Source organism: Phyllobates terribilis, unplaced genomic scaffold (genome assembly GCF_046119375.1).
Source record: "Phyllobates terribilis strain yellow unplaced genomic scaffold, ASM4611937v1 Scaffold_7__3_contigs__length_470593459, whole genome shotgun sequence".
Classification (NCBI taxonomy): Eukaryota; Metazoa; Chordata; class Amphibia; order Anura; family Dendrobatidae; genus Phyllobates; species Phyllobates terribilis.
In genome coordinates this window covers 164,068,693-164,090,136 of record NW_027362767.1, presented here as the reverse complement: position 1 = coordinate 164,090,136, position 21,444 = coordinate 164,068,693, and the positions used below count along the sequence as shown (strand labels likewise).

General features: G+C 42.5%; 1 protein-coding gene across 1 annotated transcript in view; it reads right to left on the bottom strand.

The window, feature by feature from the left end:
• Window positions 1-9,215: 9,215 nt before the first annotated feature.
• Window positions 9,216-21,444, bottom strand: part of LOC141155423 (olfactory receptor 5G3-like) — a 46,007-nt gene continuing 33,778 nt past the window's right edge. Inside the window, exons 3-5 of the mRNA XM_073642287.1 lie at window positions 12,577-12,692; window positions 10,813-11,739; window positions 9,216-9,247 (exon numbers count right to left, since the gene is read on the bottom strand). Coding sequence (XP_073498388.1) covers window positions 9,216-9,247; window positions 10,813-11,739; window positions 12,577-12,692 — 1,075 coding nt within the window. The remainder of the gene's footprint in view (window positions 9,248-10,812; window positions 11,740-12,576; window positions 12,693-21,444) is intronic.

The window sequence follows — 21,444 nt, the reverse complement described above, 5'->3', positions numbered from 1 at the left end:
GCCCTAAGCACAGTGCCCGGGAAGCTGCACGCGGTGCGTGCCACAGCAACAGGGGTGCGGGAAGACTCTGGACCAGGACTGCGGCAATGAGGGGAACAGCGTCTCTGCCCGGCAGGAGTCAGAGATGCCAATGCTACATACATCACCTGAACCTCATCAGTACTAGTGATGAGCTAAAGTGCTCATTACTTGAGTTTACCTAGGGTGCTCGGGTATGCACCGAGTATCTTGGGTGCTCGAGCACCCGCAAAACTCAGTGTATATCCGAGCACCCTAGGCAAACTCGAGTAACGAGCACTTGCGCTCATCACTACATGGTACACCAATTGTATTGTCAGGTCACCCCCATATACCTTAGTATTACATGAACCTACAACTCCCATTATGTCCTTAACAATGGAGATACTGGGAGTTATGTAACCAGTCATCATCACACTGCAGACCATACAGGAAGCACAGTCCTGATGAGATGCAGGCAGTATCACATATCATTACATGCCTTTTCGCACCCACAGCTCCATCTCTACAGACTTCCATCTTATCCGGTCTTCTGCAACACAACCCCACATGATGCCTTTAAAAATAGCAGTGTCATTATAATGCTCCTGAATAAAAATATCTGCCCTACATTGAGCTCCAGAATACACTATTAACTCTCACAATGCTCCCTGCACAAAATATGACCCTCAAACTCTATCCCTATGGTTAGCAAAAACCACAGGGTTCAGGTTTAGCAGGAACACACACACGCTCCTCTCTCTGGAGCTGGCCTCCAGAGACTAACCCCCTCCTGAGTCAAAATGCTGGCTTTTTATAGCCCCTAAACATTGCCCCGGAGTGGAGATAGGGTGGATAGCTTCCCTCCCAGCACTTAGCTATCCACCTGTAAAGCTTGCCCTTGTAACGCTGGCTATTAACCCTCTTAGCACCTAATGTGCAGGAGAAACCTCCACGTTTTACATCACTGAAGCAAAAAGTCTCAGAGACACGTATCTCCCCTCCAGTATTCTGCCAGTGACTTTGACACATCTGACATGTGCATATCAACCGAAGGACAAAAGCAAAAGACCTTGTGAAGATGATAGCGGAAGCTGGTAAGATTTTGTCAATATCCACAGTGAAACAAGTACTGTATCAACATGGGCTGAAAGGCCACTCTGTCAGGAAGAAGCCATTACTCCAAAAGAAAAGATTATGTGGCAATACTGAAGCAACATCTCAAGTCATCAGCCAGGAAGTTAAAGCTTGGGCAGAAATGGGTCTTCCAAATGGACAATGACCTGAAGCACACTGCCAAAATGGTAACAAAGTGGCTTAAGGATAACAAAGTCAATGTTTTGGAGTGGCAATCACAAAGCCGTGATCCCGATCCTATTGAAAATTTATGGGCAAAGCTGAAAAGGCAGGTGCGAGCAAGGCGACCTACAAACCTGGATCAGTTACACCAGTTTTGTCAGGAGGCCAAATTCCGACCAACTATTGTGAGAAGCTTGTGGAAGGATATCCCAAACGAGTGACCCAAGTCATTCAGTTTAAGGACAATGGTACCAAATACTAATGAAATGTATGTGAACTTTTGACTTTACAGTAAGTAATAAAACATTCTATCTCTCTCTCTCATTATTCTGGCATTTGGTAAATATTAAAAATTATGGTAATCCTAATTGACCTAAAACGGGAAAGTTTTATTCTGATTTCATGTCAGACATTGAGAAAAACATGCAGATGTGTCATTTTATATAGTATAAACTTCTGGTTTCAACTGTATGTAGGCACACATACCCAGACATGCAGATACACGCGTCCAGACATGCACACACACAGAAATGCACACTCAGACACACACACACATGTGTGTGTGCAGACACGTGTGAGCAGTCATGCACAGACAGATGCAGATACACACACTCTCAGACAAGCACACATATGCAGACACGCATATATATACACGCAGATATGCACACAGAAATGCACACTCAGACAAGCACACACGCAGATATGCACACTCAGACACGTATACACACATGCGAGCTTGCAGACAAGTGTGTGCACACAGTGATGCACAGACACACTCAGATACACACACAGAAATGCACACTTAGGCCATGGCCCCACTATCAGTATTTGGTCAGTATTTGGTCAGTATTTTTTCTCAGGAGTGGGAGCCAAAACAAGGTGAGGAACAATCAGAGAAAAGGTACAATAGAAACAAGTCACCAATTCTGCATTTATCACCCACTCCTAGTTTTGTCTACCACTACTGAGAAGAAATACTGACCAAATACTGACCAAATACTGATAGTGGACAAGCACACACACACAGAAATGGACTCAGACAAGCACACACACGCAGACATGCACTCAGACAAGTACATACACATGCAGATACGCACTCAGACAAGCACATACACATGCAGATACGCACTCAGACAAGCACACACAGACACGCACACAGACAAGCACACACACACAGACACGCACACAGACAAGCATATACACACAGATACGCGCTGTAATGCAGCGGCTTGCGGCATTACTGTAGTGGTCCAGGGTGTGTTTTTGCCGACCATGTACCTCCCCCAGGTGACTGGTCACATGACTGTGACATCGCACAGGTCCTGTGCACACAGAAGGTCCGATCTAGAGGATGATAAGGCGGATGCAGAGCTCATGCGCCAAGTGGTTGAGACCACTCTGCAGGACACCCATGATGAAAATTATGATTTCCGCAGAAAGACCTTAGGTCTGGAATCTCAGGTGAAAGAGCTGCAGACGTTCTGTGATAATCTCCAGAGGGCAGAAACGTGCCTTAAGGAAACATTCAGCAAGATGGAAGCTGAGCGGAAAAAGATGGAGGAGTCTATCGGAGAAGCCTTAGACCACGGCCAGGAGTTGGCCACTGGAGATGGGAGGTATGAAACAGATACCTCCTCGAATAATAAGAGCTCGGGTGATTTGGTGGATGTAAGAGCCGAGATCAAGGAGCTCAAGGAGTCGCTACAAGCCCATTTGAAGCAAGGGAAGCTTGAGAGACTGGCTGTCGAGAGCCGAGTGGGCGCATTGGAGACAGAGAGGTCTGAGAGAACTCTACTGTTAAAGGAGCAGTTGAAGCAGGAAGAGCTTCAGAGATGGGCTGCTGAGAGGCGAGTTGCTGAGCTAGAGGAAGAAGTTTTCAGGCTCAAAAGTCGCCTGGCAAAGTATCACTCAGTAAACGAGGCCTCCTTGGAGAAGGAAAGGGGAAAAAAAGTTGCACTTACTCCTTTATACCATGAGAAAGTGGACCTGAGGAGAGTTAAGAGTGTGTTAACAGAAGATAAGTATGAGATGGAAGTGGTCAAGACGAAAATTCTTGAATTTGGAGCTGTGAGTCAGCTCAGGGGAAGCATACAGGGTGAAGAAGCTGAAAGTCAGTTGCCCCTGAAATCTGAGCTAGATGATCGTTTGGAGACCACAGGTGAGACAGAAACCTCTCGGTACAAGTGCCTCATAGATGTACCCGAGGATTTGAGAGAAGAATGCACCAGTGAGTCTGTGCATGAAGAGTTTAAGAAGGCCGTGGGAGCCTGTAAGGTGTACTCGACCTCAGAAGCTAAACAGCTGGTGGTCTTGTCTACAACTGAAGTCACAGTGAAGAGGGTGGCGATCCTAAGTGACATGCACTGGCGATGTATTCGCACGAAGCGGTTTCTCCGGTTGAAGACGGAACAAGCTGTTAGACAACTGGAGCTTATGAGAAAAGCTCACAGTCTGCGGGAAGAGGTCATCCGGGTGCCTCATGTTCTGGTGAGAAAGCTCATTGGAAGAAATGGCCAAGCCATGCAGATGATGGTAAAGAAGTCTGATGTGATGAGAGTAAGCAGTCCACGTGATCGACAGGACTGGATACCAGATGAAGACGGCATGGTGTCATTCTCCGCTGTAGGAACGGAAGAAAGTCTTACATATATACGCATGCTGATGGAGTACCGAGTGACCTACCTGTGAGAGGTAGAACAGTTGAATCTCGCCACACTGCAAATGGAAAGGCAGCATCGCCTGAGCAGCAGAAGGTGGCAGCCGTCTAGAAATTGTGAGACCAGACAGAGAATGGGCCCCCTAAATAACAGAACAGCTACAGCTGAAGTTAGGGACCTTTCAAGATGTCCTGAGAGTAGTGGGTGTGGGTTTAGAGGTAGTGAGACCTCCAGTAACTCAGGTTTGAGAGGCGCATACAAACGACCCAATAGAGTACGGGACAGTACGGAGTCTAAGCGGACCTTAGATACCAGGGCGTGTGAGTCACACTGCTGTATGGACCGCTGGGAGCGGGGGAGGTCTGACAAGGTTACGACTGACTGCTGGGAGCGGGGGATGTCTGACAAGATTACGACCCGGAAATGTGACTTGACAAAGTTATTGACAATAACAGATGGTAGGCCTCTAAGGAATGGGCTAATGTCATTGACTAATGTTCCAGGGGCTGAGCAGCGTAATTGTCAAGTACATGAGCTCGGTGTGAGCTGTGGGTTATAAGGTGATTGTGTATATTATGTGTTCAACCCCACAAGTTTGAACAGAGGGGGGGGATATGTAATGCAGCGGCTTACGGCATTACTGTAATGGTCCAGCGTGTGTTTTGGCCGACCATGTACCTCCCCCAAGTGACTGGTCACATGACTGTGACATCGCACAGGTCCTGTGCACACAGAAGGTCTGATCACATGACTGTGACATCAGTACAGGTCCTGTGTGTGCACTGGAAGATATATAAACCCTGGTAGTTTTGAGACAGGGGGTGTAAGGCATGAGGCCTGTTCCCGTGTGGGACACCGTTAGCTTGGAGAGGCCTAGTGAGGCCGGGTGAGGCCTAGTGAGGCCTAAACGGCAGAGGCTGGATCCTTATGTGTAAGCGATCCCAGTAGCCTTGGAGGGCCAGAGGCTTGGAAGACAAGAGTCCTGGAAGGTAGAGGCTGGATGTAAGATGTGTAAACACACCAGTAGCCTTTGAAGGCACGAGGGCTGGAGACCCCCATCTGGGAAGCCGTAAAGCCACAGTGGTGGCAGAACAAAACTGACTGAAGCAGCTAAAACCGGGCAAAGGTAAAACACTGCATTATATGGACATTTATATAAGTGACATTGCTGAAGGCTGTAACTGGAGCCAAGTGGGCCTGTCTGCTACTGGAAAGGTTCTTGGACATTGTATGTGTAAAATGTCGGCAAGCCACTGAGTTGGACTCGGTGGTAAGCAGTAGTGAGGTGTAATAAACTGCTGGATTGTGAAATACTGGAAAACGTGGCTGGTGTGCTTTAATTGACCCAGTGCAGCGAGTGTCCCCCAGCATGATGACTAGCGCTGCTTTACAGCGCTCAGACAAGCACACACTTGCAGATACGCACTCAGACAAGCACACACACGCAGATACACACACAGACATGCACACATGCATGAACTCCCAGGCAGACATGTACGAATGCAGACACACACATACACACAGAAATGCACACGCGGACACACATGCGCGCATTCGCACAAACAGAAATGCATAAGCAGACACACACATGTAGACATGCACACCAAGGCAGACACACATAAATGCACAAACATATACACAGATAAACATACACCATGCGGGCATATAAACAAAAATGCATATAAAAAAACACGCATATTAACTTACCCTGGCTTGTCTCCGGTCCGGCCCATGTGCTTTTGAAGCGCTTCTAGGGCGGGAAGCAGCAGTGCAAGGCACGCTGAGTGACGTCACTTTTAGCAGACGCTGCTGAGGCCATGTCTGCTAGCTGTGACGCGGCAGTGGGTGCGACAGTGCGTCCCATGCTCCAGCCGCCCACCACTGTCTGCGTGTAGCGGTAAATAAATAGTGCGCACACCTGAGCTTTTGTACATTTTTTTTTCTCCCCTCTGTCTCTCCTGAGTAAGGTCCCACTGGGCATTTCCCCAGCACCCCGCCAGGCCAGTCCGACCCTGTTTATTACAGTGATTTGTAGTGAGAAATGTATCTATTTATTTTACTCACTGATATAGCGTAGTTAATTACACAGCTTTATAAATATTACCATCGCTGTCCCCATTGGGGCTCACAATCTAGATTTTCTATCTTTGGAGTGTGGGAAGAAACCGGAAAGTACCAAGAAAAACCCACCCAAACATGGGGAGAAGATAGAAACTCCTTGCAGATGTTGTCCTTAGTGGGATATGAACCTAGGATGCCAGCGCTGCAAGACTGCAGTGCTAACCACTAAGCCACTGTGCAGGCAAAATTGACTCATTTAATGACCATAATGTGATAGCTTTTTTTCCACACATTCATTCACATATTCATGTTTTTTTATGGTGATCTGTACTTAAAATTCATCAAAGCAGGCAAAATGACCATTAACAGTTTCTCTGTACCATCTGATTGTGAGCGGTAGTGGTGGGAGACTTTAGTGTACGCTACTGGAGCTGGAATTAACACAGCTGATGGCACCGAATTTGCCTCCAATAGATTTAAACTACTAATTTCAGTTGCATAGCTTCTAAATTGTCATGGACCAACTGCTGAAAAATGGTTAATTTGCTTGACTACTGCTCTCCTTGGATATGGTACTCATTTATCAGGTTGCCACTCTGGAATAGAAACCTCATTCTCCGTTACCTGTGGTCACCATGGAATGGAGCCCGTATGGCACAGGGGATGATCAGAAGGGATAGTTGCTCGCTATCCGGCAGGCATACATAAAACAACCCTTGCATGTGGAGGTTGAGGTGAATGGCCTCCAGAGGACACCACAGCTGCCCTGCCTCATGACCCACTGCACCCAAGGCGATGCACAGGGTCGCTTGGGAGAGGGGCGAGGTTGCGGGGGCTTATGAGGCGACTCTGTCAGGCTTAATCCTGCCTCTGTTGTGGGGGGGGCTTTTTTTGGATTCTATGTTATTTTAAGTAATTTCCATATCCACTTTTGTTTGCAGGGCACTTTTCCTGCTCTTACTCCCATTTTGCTTACTTTTGCATCCCCCTAGACCTTACTTTGACCATTTTACAGTCATTTTACATCACTGAATTTGGGGTCGCCATTGGCTTCTATGGGATTCAGGTTTGGCGTAAAGTTCAGACACCGAACCAAACTTTGAACTCCGGTTCGGCTGAACTAGATGAACTCAAACTTCCACGGGATCCTCTCATCCCTAGTTATGGAGCCTCTAAATTGGCAACTCAAAAAAATAATTTTAGTTCTTTTTACTGTGTAAATAGTATAACACAAACACATGAAGAAACATATATGTATTTAGTTTTGACATCATTGTAATGACCTGCAGTAAGTAATTTCTAACACAAAATAGAAATTTCTAAACCAAACCAAAAATTTAATAGTGGACTTTACTTTCTTTCCACTCCCTCAAAAAAATTCTAGAAAAGTCACATAATACAGTATTTTTATCCTGAAATGGCTTTAAAAAATGCAACTAATCTCACAGAAAACAAAACATCATAAGGTTATATCAAGAAGAAAATGATAAAGTTTTGGCTTTTAAAAGGGAAGAATAAAACATACATCAACTCGATAAGTAATAATTACAGCTGATGCAGAACTGATTTGTACATCCTATTCCATTGGCCATGACAGTGATTTGTGACCGTTGTATGAGAGCAGACGTATACCCTTGTACCAAATACCTATATGCGTGGCTTTTCCTTAGCCGGTCTGGTACTTCTTTTGATTAGCCTTCATCTTCACTCTTCACTATTCTACAGAGTCTGCTCAGCCTCAATCTATCTACCAAGCGTTGAGCTCTTTCCTTTAAAAACAATTTCGAGAGTACCCCTTGTCTTGTATTTTTCGCTAGTCATTCAGATATTTTCAACTAAGTCATTCATGTACAAGTTGTATACAAAACAGACTTTATGGAAACATGTAATTTTCTCTACAGACACTGTCTCCAAACTATGAAAAATGGGTCGGTGGCCCATTTACACTTATTGAACTTTTCTTTTGAATCTTGATATCCATGCTTACAGGTACTATGAGGTCTTCTCCTCCTATTTCATGCAGAATTGACTCTTTCTCCACATAAAACTACCATATACAGCCGGTGAAATAAGTATTGAACACGTCACCAATTCTTCAAGTAAATATATTTCCCAAGCTGCTATTGATATGAAATTATCACCACATGTCGGTAACCACCCATCCAATCCACACAGGCAAAGCAATCAACTTAATTTATGGACATTTATGGATATGAGTAATTATGAGAAATTGCGCAAAAGGGAAAGCTGGAAAGACAAGGGTCTTATCTGAGTAGAAACAGGGAGACAAAAGCAATTTATGCTAATCTGGGGGGGGGGTTGTGAGAGTCACAACCCCTATACAAGCTTAGAAAAAGGCTGCTGTAGATCTACAATGTGGAGAAACTTGTTAGGCTGGAGAAGGGTGGTTTAAAATCCGTGCTGCCAATAGTCCAGAGATGAGCAGGAGATGGGAATAGTAGAAATGAGGTTTATTAGTCCACATGTTTCGAAAGGAAATACTTCTTTATCAGGACAAACCACAGTCATTGTGATGGAAAAATAGCGAAGAAAAGCTCACCAACACTGCTAATAATGCAATCCATTGTATGCAATCTCAGATGGTGGGTGCCATGTTAAGCTGGCTGACTCAGCAATAGCAGGTAAGTAGAAGGAAATTCAGCACATCCATCCTTTGATATTAAAAAAATAATTTGCTTTATTGTTTGTCTGTTAAAAAAAAAAAAACAGTGACAGAGAACAATTAAATCTGATGCCAGAAACGCGTCAGCTTTTATTGTTCCCTGTCACTGGTTTTTGTTATTTTAACGTACTAACAATAAAGCAAATTCTTTTTTAATATCAATGGATTGATGTGCTGAATTTCCTTCTACTTACCCACAGTCATTGTGGTTTGTCATGATGAAGAAGTGTGTTACTTCGAAACGCATTGACTAATAAACCGAATTTCTACTACTACCGTCTAAGGCTCCTCTCTGTACTACTAGCAGTGCAGATTTTAACCCACTCTTCTACAGCCTCATAAATAATGACTGACAAAGGGAAAAAATATTGAATACATGAAGAAAGAGAGGTGCAAAAAGCCATGGGAAATCTTGACACCAACTGAAATCTATCAGTAATTAGAAATCAATCCTGCCACTTAGTGAAAAATAACATCAGCTGATTCAACTGATGGCATATAAAAAGGTGTCTCGCTACCTAGATACCACACAAGAAACATCTCATGAAAACCAATGAGTTGTCTCAAGACTTTTGCAACCTTATTGTTGCAAAAGATACTAATGGCATTGGTTACAGAAGAATATTGAAACTGCTGAAGGTTCTAGAGAGCATTGTTGGGGCCATAATCTGGAAGTGGAAAGAACATCATAAACCAGCCATGACCAGGTGTTCCTCGCAAGATTTCAGACAGAGGAGTGAAAAGAATTATAAGAAGAGTTGTCCAAGAGACAAGGACCACCTGGGGATAGCTATAGAAAGACCTGCAATCAGCACAAAGAAAACAATAAGTAATGCAGTCAACCTTCATTGCCTGTATGCATACTCACCAAACAAGACTACATTGCTGAACAAAAAGCATGTTCAAGTGCGTTTAAAGTTTTCTCAGCAACATTTAGACAGATGAGACCAAATTGAACCCTCTGGATGCCATAATACCATACCATATTTGGAGGTTAAAAGGCACGGCATATCACCCCAAAATACCATACCAACAGCAAAGGTTGGAGGTGGAACATCATGGTAAGAGACTGTTTTTCAGCATATGGCACTGGCAAACTTCATATAATTGAGGGAAGGATTAATGGACAAATGTACATTCTTGAAAAAAATCTGCTGTCATCTACCAGGATGATGAAGATGAAACAAGGGTGGACATTTATGCAAGACAATGATCTCAAACACACAGGAAAGGAAACTCTCAACTGGTTTCAGAGAAAGAAAATAAAGTTGCTAAAATGGCCGAGCAGATCACCGGACCTGAATCCTATACAAAATGTATGGAAGGAACTTAAGCTCAGAGTTCATAGAAGGAGACCACGGGACCTCCAGGATGTGAAGAGTGTTTTTGTGGATGAATGGGCCAAATCACACCTGAGCAATGCATGCGACTAGTTTCTCCATACAGGAGGCATCTTGAAGCTGTCATCACCAACAAATGCTTTTGTACAAAGTATTAATTAAATTTCAGTACGTGTATTCAATACTTTTTCCCTGTGTCATTTCTCATTATTACACATAACTTCATTTATGGACATCTATAGTTTTATTTTTTTTTCCTGTGTGAATTGGATAGGTTGTTTCCGACATCTGTTGATAATTGTATTTCAAAAGCACCTTTAGAACTGTATTTACTTAGAAAATTGGTGTTGTGTTCAATACTTATTTCATCCACTATAAGTTCTTTTGATTGTACGATTTGAGTTTTTTTTAGCACAAATCAGAGCAAAATATTCCAAAATACTAATGAATACATTCAATCATGGGTAAGAGGCTTTGGAGCCTCAGACAGACAATGTATCATTGGAGTTCATTTTATATCCTCAATCTCTGACTTTTACTCATGGTTCTGTTACTTGGTATTACCAATAAAATAATTTAACTAATTATATAAGAAAATTAAGATATGTTTGATCATAGGACATTGATGTTTCAGTCAAGTAACTAAATGGAAGGCATCTGGCAGTTTTAGTTTGGGTCAGAAAGTTCATACCACCTGCATTTCTTCTACTTAAAACTGTCATATTAATGAGATTTTATCAAAATAAATTTGATTAGGCAATGTCTTTAATTAAATTCTTTCTTACAGTGACTTTGACATCCTTATTTCTGACACTGTATATGATGGGGTTCACCATAGGCGTCACAGCAGAGTAGAGGATGGAAACAGAATTGTCCATGTCTGTAGATGAACGGGATTGTGGACGAAGGTACAGAATCATAAGGGTCCCAAAGAAAACAGTCACCACAATGATGTGGGAGGCACATGTGGAGAAAGCTTTAGACCTTCCTTGAGAAGAATTGATTTTTAAAATAGTGGATAGAATATTTACATAAGAAATCAAGATCAAGAAGAAGGTAAAACTTGCTATGATTCCTGCCGAAATATACATTGCTAAATCATGGAGCCAAGTGTCACCACAAGACATTTGTATAAATGGAGGTACCTCACAAAAGAAGTGGTTGACATGGTGAGAATTGCAGAAGGACAACTGGAAGGTGTAGGTGACATGTATTACTGAGTTGATGAAGCTTGAAGTCCAAGACGCAGCGGCCAGACTGATACACAACCGCCTGCTCATGATAGTTTTGTAATGCAGAGGTTTACAAATGGCAACAAACCTATCATAAGCCATTACGGCAAGGATGAAACACTCTGTAGACCCAAAGGTTAGATGAAAGTGCATCTGGATGGCACATTCCAGTAGAGAGATGCTCTTGTCTTTGCTTAATGTGTTCATAAGGATTTTAGGCACCACGGTGGAAGAGAAGCAAATGTCAATGAAAGAGAGATTGATAAGAAAAAAATACATGGGTGTCTGGAGCTTTGGATTAATAGTTACCACTGTGATCAGGAGAAGATTTGCCAACAAAGTTATCAGATATGCCACCAATAATGCAAAAAAGCCAATAACCTTCAAGTAAAGTATATCAGACAAACCAAGGAGAATAAATCTGCTAGATGAGGATTGGTTGAACATTTCCACATCATATAATAGAGAACCTGATGGGGACAAAAAGTTAATCTGCAAGTTTATTTAATGACTTAAAGATAATGCATCACCTATGATTAAAGTAGTTTTCTGGGATTGTTAAATTTTTATCCAATGGCGCTTAGAACTAACAGGCAGGTATTTGCTAACTACCTGCCTAATCAAGCCAGAACTAGCTCAGAGCGATCACAGACCACTCATGTCAGAAATTCTGCAGCTTCACGTCAACAGAGCAGCTCTTACAGGCTGCTTTGATGATGAGACTTGACTTCCGACGTCATGGTGATTGACAGACGGCTTCTCGCAGTTATACAGTGGGGAGCCGTCTATCAGTCAGCATGACATTGGCAGTTATGTTCTTTCAACACAGCAGAGTGGAAGAGAAGCAGCTGCTTTGTTAACATGATGTCATTGGAAGCCACAGAACCCCAAGCTGGAGCGGTCCAAGCCCACTCTAAGCAGGCGCCAGGTGACAACAGGCAGGTAGTTGCCAACTACTTGACTGTAAGTAATAAAATGGTCCAGGTTATCCCCTTTAACATAATATTTTTGATGTAAGCAATTGGTTATTTTCTGATGGCACATACCATTTCAACAACTCTACCTGCTGGATCTAAAGGTACACTTACACTAAGAGGCTATCGTGAAAAGAGTATTCTTAAGAACACTTGTTATATGATAATATTTTAGTGCAAATAGGTTCTCGATCACCCGAAGGACAAAGTGGTGCATCATCTTCTGTAAACAGTATAGAACAATGGCAGCCTATGCACACTGATCTATCTCTTACAGATCATTCAGTGAAAATTAGTTGTGAGCAATCATTGAAATGCTCGGGTTCTCGTTACTCGATTCAAGCTCGTCGGACTGCTCAACTCGACAAACGAGCATAGTCAAAGTCAATGGTAAACTCAATCCTTTTTCTGCAGGCCCTCCCACGAGGTCTGGGGTGGCATTAAAATTACTGAAATGGATGGAAAAAGTGTTCAAATGGAATTGGAACAGGATGGGGAAGATACCTGGATGCATCTCTGACTCCCAGGGTACTCCTGGGAACAATGTTGTCAGAGTATTATGCTACTTTTACGACTGACAAAAAATCATACCACACAGTGAAAAAATGCTGCAAAAACACTGAAAGAATTGACATGCTCTTTCTTTAAAAAATGCAGCAGTTTTCCATGTCAGTGCACAAAAAAAAAAGAATTAAGAAATCATATGCATGAGATTTCGGAAATGTTTTCCCATTTGTAAGGAGTGGGACTCCTAGACTGGTGCAGCCTATGTAGCAAGTGCAAGGCCTATCAAAAATTGAAAGGAGGCATGGCAATACACCCTGAAATATACATAGAGGATGGCCTCAGAAAACATTTTTTCCCCATTTGGAAGTAGTGGGACTCCAAGACTGGTAAAGTGTATGCACTATGTGCAAGGGTTTCAAAAAAATAGAAGGAGGCACTCCAATAAATACCTGGAACACAGGTAGAGTAGGGCCTCAGAAAACATTTACATTTAGAAGGAGTGGGACTTTTGTGGCTAACAACACAGAGTCCCGGATTTGAGGCCACTACTCAGGGTACAACAGGCACAACAAGAACCTTCAGTCATCCGACTCCGATTTTGCTCTTGCTAAGGTGGGCGGCAGCTCTTCCTGTGCTGGCTTAGGGCATCATGCAACCCTGAGACTTCAAACAGATTTAAGCAGGGGTTTGAAAACATTTTTTCAATATCTTTGGAGACCTTTGCTAATTAAAAATCATGTACCATGTGGGGGAAACTTCGCCCACTCATCATGGAGAAAGAACACCACAAGTCCTTTGTCCAGTTATTCACACAAGAAGTGCAATTGAGCCTTTCTCCCATTGTTTGAATGCATATTTATTTTTATTTTACACAAAGTTAAGGCAAATCTGAGGCTCGCAGGCCGCAGTCACTGCTCCCTCCCTGTTTAAGTTGATTCTGTGTGTTTTTAGTGCTGCTGGGAACATAACAACTAATAGGCGCATTCGCCTGTCAACTGAAAATGCTGACAGGCTAACTTTTCTCAAAATGAACAAGGGCTGGATTGGTTAAGAGTCAGACTTCTCAACCCCAACGGATGATAGCAGCGGAACATAAAGACAATTCAATTTTTTTTTGGTGCATTACCATGCACCCCTTCTCACCCCAAATAATGTTATACGGTTCATGCTTTATTATTTTTCTTGTCCTCCTCCTCCTCTTCCTTCACCATATCACAGGGTTAACATTCAGCCCTCGTTCCAAATTTCTGGAGGGCCATCAGGCAGCTCTCAGTCAAACATTTTGGAGGGCCATCAGTCATACATTTCGGAGGGCCATCAGGCAACCCTCAGTCATACATTTTGGAGGGCCATCAAGAGGCCCTCACTCAAATTTTGAAGAGCCATCAGGAGGCCTTCATGCAAAAATTTTGGAGAGCCAGCAGGCAGCCCCATGCAAAAATAATTTCCAGACGGCTTTTCCTGGAAATGTTGCGTTTAGGTTTGTGGACACTGAGGCTTTATGCAACCTCATGGCTGCAGCCATCCCTCAATACTTCCCAGCCGCCTCTTTTTTTCCCAGTGTGCCGTCCTTGCTTTACACCAGCATGTGTACCATAACATCACCGATGCCCATACCAATGCAGTTACTGGGAAGGTCCACTTAACTATTGACACATGGACAAGTGCTTGTGGCCAGGGATGCTATATTTCCCTGATGGTAGACTGGTGAACCTTGTGGCGCCTGGGAGAGAGTCAGACCCTGGGACGGCACACATGCTAACAACGCTAAGGATTGCGGGGAACAGGCTCAGCTGAAACTAATTTGTTTAGGTGACAAACAGCACACTGCCGCACAGTTTTGGAAAGGTATTAGAGACCAGACAGAGCTGTGGCTCTCGCCGCTGAACCTACAACTAGGCATGGTCATGTGTGATAATGGCCATAACCTGTTGCAGGCTCTAAAGATTGATTAGCTTGTACAAGTACCATGCATCGGCCACATGCTCAGTGTTCAGTGGTTTCTGAAAACCTACCCAGATTTGCGTGAGCAACTTGTGAAGGTACGCCGCGTGTGTGCCAATTTTTGCAAGTCAGCTACAGCTACCGCCTGTCTGGAAGTGATGCAGCAGCACTTGCAAGTACCAGCTCACAGACTGATGTGTGGCGTGACCATGCCCGGGAACTCCACATTACACATGTTGGTAAAACTTTGTAAGCAACAGAACGCAGCTACAACAAGCCTGTCTGTATTCAGGTCAGCCTCTGTACATAACCGACAAAAAGGGCATGGATGTCTGACATCTGTGACGTTCTCGAAACCATTGAGCAAGTAACCAAGGTGGTGAGTGGCAATGATGTCATAATCAGTGTAACCATCCCACTTCTCTGTCTACTTAAACGCTCACTGCTCACAATTAAAGAGGAAGCTTTGCATGTGGACGAGGCAGAGATGGAGGAATAAAGTTCACATTGTACACATTGATGGGAGAAGGGAGGAGAGGGATATCAGTTCTTTTTTTCATCAACATCCAGTCTGTCCATGATGTTATAGTCCCTGAGCAGGCTGTGGACCAGCCTGAAGCAGTCCTGGATGAACATCTTCTCCCAGTTGATGACCAGGCATGTTCTGGCTTACCACAAAGCATCCTTAACACAGTTAATAAGATGCCAGGCTTCCTGAATATGGTATGTTCCCCGAGAAATAGTCCGTAGAGCACCAAAGTGTGCTTTAGGTTGCTACTAGGGACAGAGTCTCTGAGGTCATTTTCTAGGGTATCCACATAGAACTTGTGTGAAGGGGCACTGCCAGAAGAGAGGCAAGGGTGTTTACTCAGTGAAAGGGCATCTTGGGCAGTTCCTATTGTTACACAGTCCACGGGCATGCATGAAAGTTCTCAAGGGCAGAATAGCCCCCTGAATAGCCATCCATGCCAGGTATTTGTGCCCGTTGGTTAACCTGCTTGAAGCCACATTTTTAAACACAGCCTCAGCTGTAGCTGCAGGGAGCCCTGGAATAGACGCCCTTGAGTCTTTCACTTGGATAAGCTTATGGATGAGCCTTAGTTTCTTTCCACAAGTCGGGCTTGAGTCCCTCCAGTTGGTGTTCCTTTACAAACTTGAGCACCTGTTCATAGTACCAGGGGATGTTCAAGTTGTAGGGATAGGATCTGTCCCACTTGTCCTGTCTGTTCAGCATGTATGGGTAAAAGGAAAGGAGGAGAGGGATGAGTAGATGTAGAGTCTTCCTCCTGGTGGGGACAGGGAAGTCTTGCCTGTTGGGGGTTTGGCACACATGGCAGACTTTATGGCCAGTTACCTTTCCCCTGACCCTCATGTTATGCACATTTTGGCCAACAATGTGTATTTCCATGCATCCTTTCCCTCCAAAAAGGGTATAGGGTTTATGGTTTCTTATTTTTCTTGTCCTCCTTCTCCTCTAGTCCAAAACTATCCCTCCTCCAACACCTATCCCTATGCTAAATGCAGCTAACAATGGTATTAATAGCGAATAGAATAGATGTAACCTTGATGAGAACTGTTGGTTTTAGGTTGCAGCCGCAAGGACTTTAAGGCAATAATCTCTGATTAGATGGCCATTTTAATTAGCCCAGAAAAGGGCTGCTGGCTTAATGTTGAAGCAGCAGACACTGGAACGCTATATAACACACTGTCCCTTCTGCAGCAGAAACTCTGCCTACACTATTTCCGGGTACAATGCACTGAACTTGGCGTCACCAGGTCTTATATAGACCTGATGATGCTATTTGGCTGGCCAATCACAATGCCATTAGCCAACATGGCTACAACATTACCGTGATTGGCATGCAATCCCCGCATGTTTAGTGGCTGAAAATAAGCTGCAAAATATGCGGGCGGGGAATCGAGCATGGTTCAAATTACTGCTTAAAGAATTGAACTCTGTTTCTATTTTTATGTTTTTTTTTAACTAGGACCATGATTTAAAGCCCCAGGGGAAAACAAGTGAAGGAACTGGAGGCACTCTTAGCAATCCAATTTCAAACCATGTACAGGCGGGTTTGCAGAATACACACAGTGGTTTTTAGCACAGTACTAGCACAGTACTACCACATATAGAGGTTGCAGAGTACACACAGCGTTTTTTGTGCTGAGTGCGCAGTCAAAATCTGTCCCTCATTCCAGCTGCATCCTATCCCTACACTAATGAGAGCATAATGGTGGCGCCACTTGTGATCCAGCCTTTATACAGGTGAGATCACGTGGTGTGCTGGCAAATCACAGCTATGCCAATACTTCACATGACTGTGATGGCTCCGGAAGTGCCTACAGTCTAAAAGCATGTTGATTGACTGAGAAAATTGGTGTGCTACGTGAGGGTTACAAAATGATAAAGAGTTCCAGTTATAGTGAACCCCCTGTGTGTGGTCTTTGGTAGAAGGAGATGGGATCATTTGAAATGAGAAGCTAATGTCTGATGCCTATGTTTGTGATAGACCACATCACCGCAGAGGTAAGCCAAAGAACATAGGCCTGCAGTGAGTCGTAGAGACTTACACAGAAGTGTGTGCCTGTGAGTGAGGCAGAAAGGCAATGTCTTGCAACCCATGAGAGTGAGGAGGCCTTGTAGAGAGGATTAGCTTATGAGTGATGTGTATGCCTCTGCAGATCCAGCTAGAGCTAGTACCAAGTTTGAGAAGAATTGGTGGCCACTGGCAAAGTGCCGTATGACAGTCATGTTTAACCATGCAAGAAATTAGGCCAAACAAAAGGCTGCCCAGTAATTTCTGTTGAAGAAAGAAATCAGCAATGGGAAGAAAGTATTCTCCATGGGTATAAGGAGTATTTGGCAAGAGCAGCTCTATATGGCGAGGATTTAGTGATTTGCAATTTTGATGCTGAAGGAAAAATTACCAACAAATTTCACAATGTCATAAAAAATAGGTGAAAATGATGAATTATGGGGTCTTAATTTGCCTCAGTATATTTCCAGTGTCACTGTAGATGTGGAAGCTTAATTGAACCCATATTATAGAGAGATTCTCCCTTAGAAACATGGCTCCTTGAGGGGAAGATCTCCATGGTATGGTTCTGTGCATTAGTGCTCTACTGGACACATAGAAAACCCATGGTTCATTGTATGGAGCAACAGGACCTCCATGCACTGACAATAGATTCTTCTTGCATAGATCTTAATCTCTATTCAGTCACCTTAACATTAAATATTATAAAACAACATGTTATAAAATTATATAAAGTAATATTTCACCAAATACCCTTCTTCCCTTAATTTTTTTATTTTTTTGCTCCCCAATCAATCTCTTGAGATAAATGGCTTCAAGGGCAGAAATATCTCTCCTACTTTACGGTATCTACAAAAAGCTTTAGCACTTATTTTTTTGCAATATCTTTGAACCTACAAAATAAATATGGGACCCTACTGTATTTCTGTATGTCTACAGTTTTCTACACATGTGACATGCCACATCTGATAACAAAATTTGGAGATATTCTCCTTTAAAAGTACGACTACTAAAGGAAAAGATCTTTATAATACCGTTATACAGTTTTAATAATGTCGGTATTAATAATGTAGATAATTGCAGTAAAAAAATAGTTAATGATATTTGTGCAAAGAAAGTTATAATCATTTTTGTTCATTCCTTTCCACAGAAAACCAAATTAAATTAAGATTGTAAATAAATGTATATACAGTAAGGTCCATATATATTTGGACAGAGGCAACATTTTTCTAATTTTGGTTCTAGACATTACCACAATGAATTTTAAACAAAACAATTCAGATGGAGTTGAAGTTCAGACTTTCAGCTTTCATTTGAGGGTATCCACATTAAAATTGGATGAAGGGTTTAGGAGTTTCAGCTCCTTAACATGTGCCACCCTGTTTTTAAAGGGGCCAAAAGTAATTGGACAATTGACTCCAAGGCTATTTCATGGACAGGTGTGGGCAATCCCTTCGTTATGTCATTCTCAATTTAGCAGATAAAAGGCCTGGAGTTGATTTGAGGTGTGGTGCTTGCATTTGGAAGGTTTTGCTGTGAACTAAACATGCGGTCAAAGGAGCTCTCCATGCAGGTGAAACAAGCCATCCTTAAGCTGCAAAAACAGAAAAAACCCATCCGAGAAATTGCTACAATGTTAGAAGTGGCAAAATCTACAGTTTGGTACATCCTGAGAAAGAAAGAAAGCTCTGGTGAACTCATCAATGCAAAAAGACCTGGGCGCCCACGGAAGACAACAGTGGTGGATGATCGCAGAATAATCTCCATGGGGAAGAGAAACCCCTTCACAACAGCCAACCAAGTGAACAACACTCTCCAGGAGGTAGGCATATCAATATCCAAATCTACCATAAAGAGAAGACTGCATGAAAGTAAATACAGAGGGTTCACTGCACGGTGCAAGCCACTCATAAGCATCAAGAAGAAAAAGGCTAGACTGGACTTTGCTAAAAAAACATGTAAAAAAGGCAGCACAGTTCTGGAAGAACAGTCTTTGGACAGATGAAACCAAGATCAACCTCTACCAGAATGATGGGAAGAGAAAACTATGGCGAAGGCATGGTACAGCTCATGATCCAAAGCATACCACATCATCTGTAAAACACGGCGGAGGCAGAGTGATGGCTTGGGCATGCATGGCTGTCAGTGGCACTGGGTCACTAGTGCTTATTGATGATGTGACACAGGACAGAAGCAGCCGAATGAATTCTGATGTATTCAGAGCCATACTGTGTGCTCAGATCCAGCCAAATGCCGCCAAACTGATTGGTCGTCATTTCATACTACAGATGGACAATGACCCAAAACATAAAGCCAAAGCAACCCAGGAGTTTATTAAAGCAAACAAGTGGAATATTCTCGAATGGCCAAGTCAGTCACCTGATCTCAACCAAATTGAGCATGCATTTCACTTGTTAAAGACTAAACTTCAGACATAAAGGCCCACAAACAAACAGCAACTGAAAACCACCACAGTGAAGGTCTGGCAGAGCATCAAAAAGGAGGAAACACAGCGTCTGGTGATGTCCATGAGTTCAAGACTTCGGGCAGTCATTGCCAACAAAGGGTTTTCAACCAAGTTTTAGAAATGAACATTTTATTTACAATTATTTAATCTGCCAATTACTTTTGGTCCCTTTAAAAACAGGGTGGCACATGTTAAGGAGCTGAAACTCCTCACCCCTTCAACCAATTTTAATGTGGATACCCTCAAATGAAAGCTGAAAGTCTGAACTTCAACTCCATCTGAATTGTTTTGTTTAAAATTCATTGTGGTAATGTCTAGAACCAAAATTAGAATAATGTTGTCTCTGTCCAAATATATATGGACCTAACTGTAAGTCATATAGATACAAATTATTTTTTCTTAACGATTGATTTTATTTTTCTTACACATAGAATGATAATATTTAATTATTTATTATTTAATTTATTATTTAGAATAATATTTAGATTTTTTTAGGGTTGTAACCTGTACAAATATATTTTTATGCTAATTTCATTTTATTTATTATTTATTTATTATTATTCTACAATTCCAGCAGAGCATTGTAAGAAACTCATTGATGGTTACCGGAAGGGGTTGTTTGCAGTTATTTTGGCTAAAGGTTGTGCAACAAAGTATTAGGCTGAGGGTGCCAATACTTTTGTCCGGCCCTTTTTTGGAGTTTTGTGTGAAATGGTCAATGATTTGATTTTTGCTTCATTCTCTTTTGTGTTTTTTCCTTGCAAGCAAATTAAATGAAGATAATAATACCAAAGAATTTGTGATTGCAATCATTTTCAGAAAGAAACTGAGTATTATCTGACAGAATTGCAGGGGTGCCAGCACTGTAGATGCAATTTCTTAGCCAATATGAGGACTTATAAAACCTGATCCTTTTGTTTTTGATGCTGTGCAATGAACTTTATGCACTTTATTTGGACATACATGAATGTTCTTATGTACCTGAATATTTAAGTTCTCAGCAGATCTGCAGACATAATATTTGATTTTTTCTACTGTTGCACAATTGAAATATATGCACTTTATGTAGACACATAAAACATTTTTTGTGCTTCTAAATTACCTGATTGGTTCACTGCAGACATTACCCTACATACAGTGCATTGTAAAAGTATTTGGCCCCCTTGAACTTTTCTACCCTTTGCCACATTTCTGGCTTCAAACATAAAGATATAAAATTCTAATTTTTTGGGGAAGAATCAACAACAAGTGGGACACAATCGTGAAGTGGAACGAAATTCATTGGATATTTTAAACTTTTTTAACAAATTAAAAACTGAAAAGTGGGGTGTGCAATATTATTCGGCCCCATTACTTTCAGTGCAGAAGTTCAGTGCGGATCTCTGAATGATCCAATGTTGTCCTAAATGACTGGTAATGATAACTAGAATCCACCTGTGTGTAATCAAGTCTCCGTATAAATGCACCTGCGCTGTAATAGTCTCAGGGTTCTGTTTCAAGTGCAAAGAGCATCATGAAGACCAAGGAACACACCAGGCAGGTCCGAGATACTGCTGTGGCGAAGATTAAAGCCGGATTTGGATACAAAAAGATTTCCCAAGTTTAAACATCTCAAGGAGCACTGTGCAAGTGATCATATTGAAATGGAAGGAGTATCAGACCACTGCAAACCTACCAAGACCCGGCCGTCCCTCTAAATTTTCATCTCGAACAAGGAGAAGACTGATCAGAGATGCAGCCAAAAGG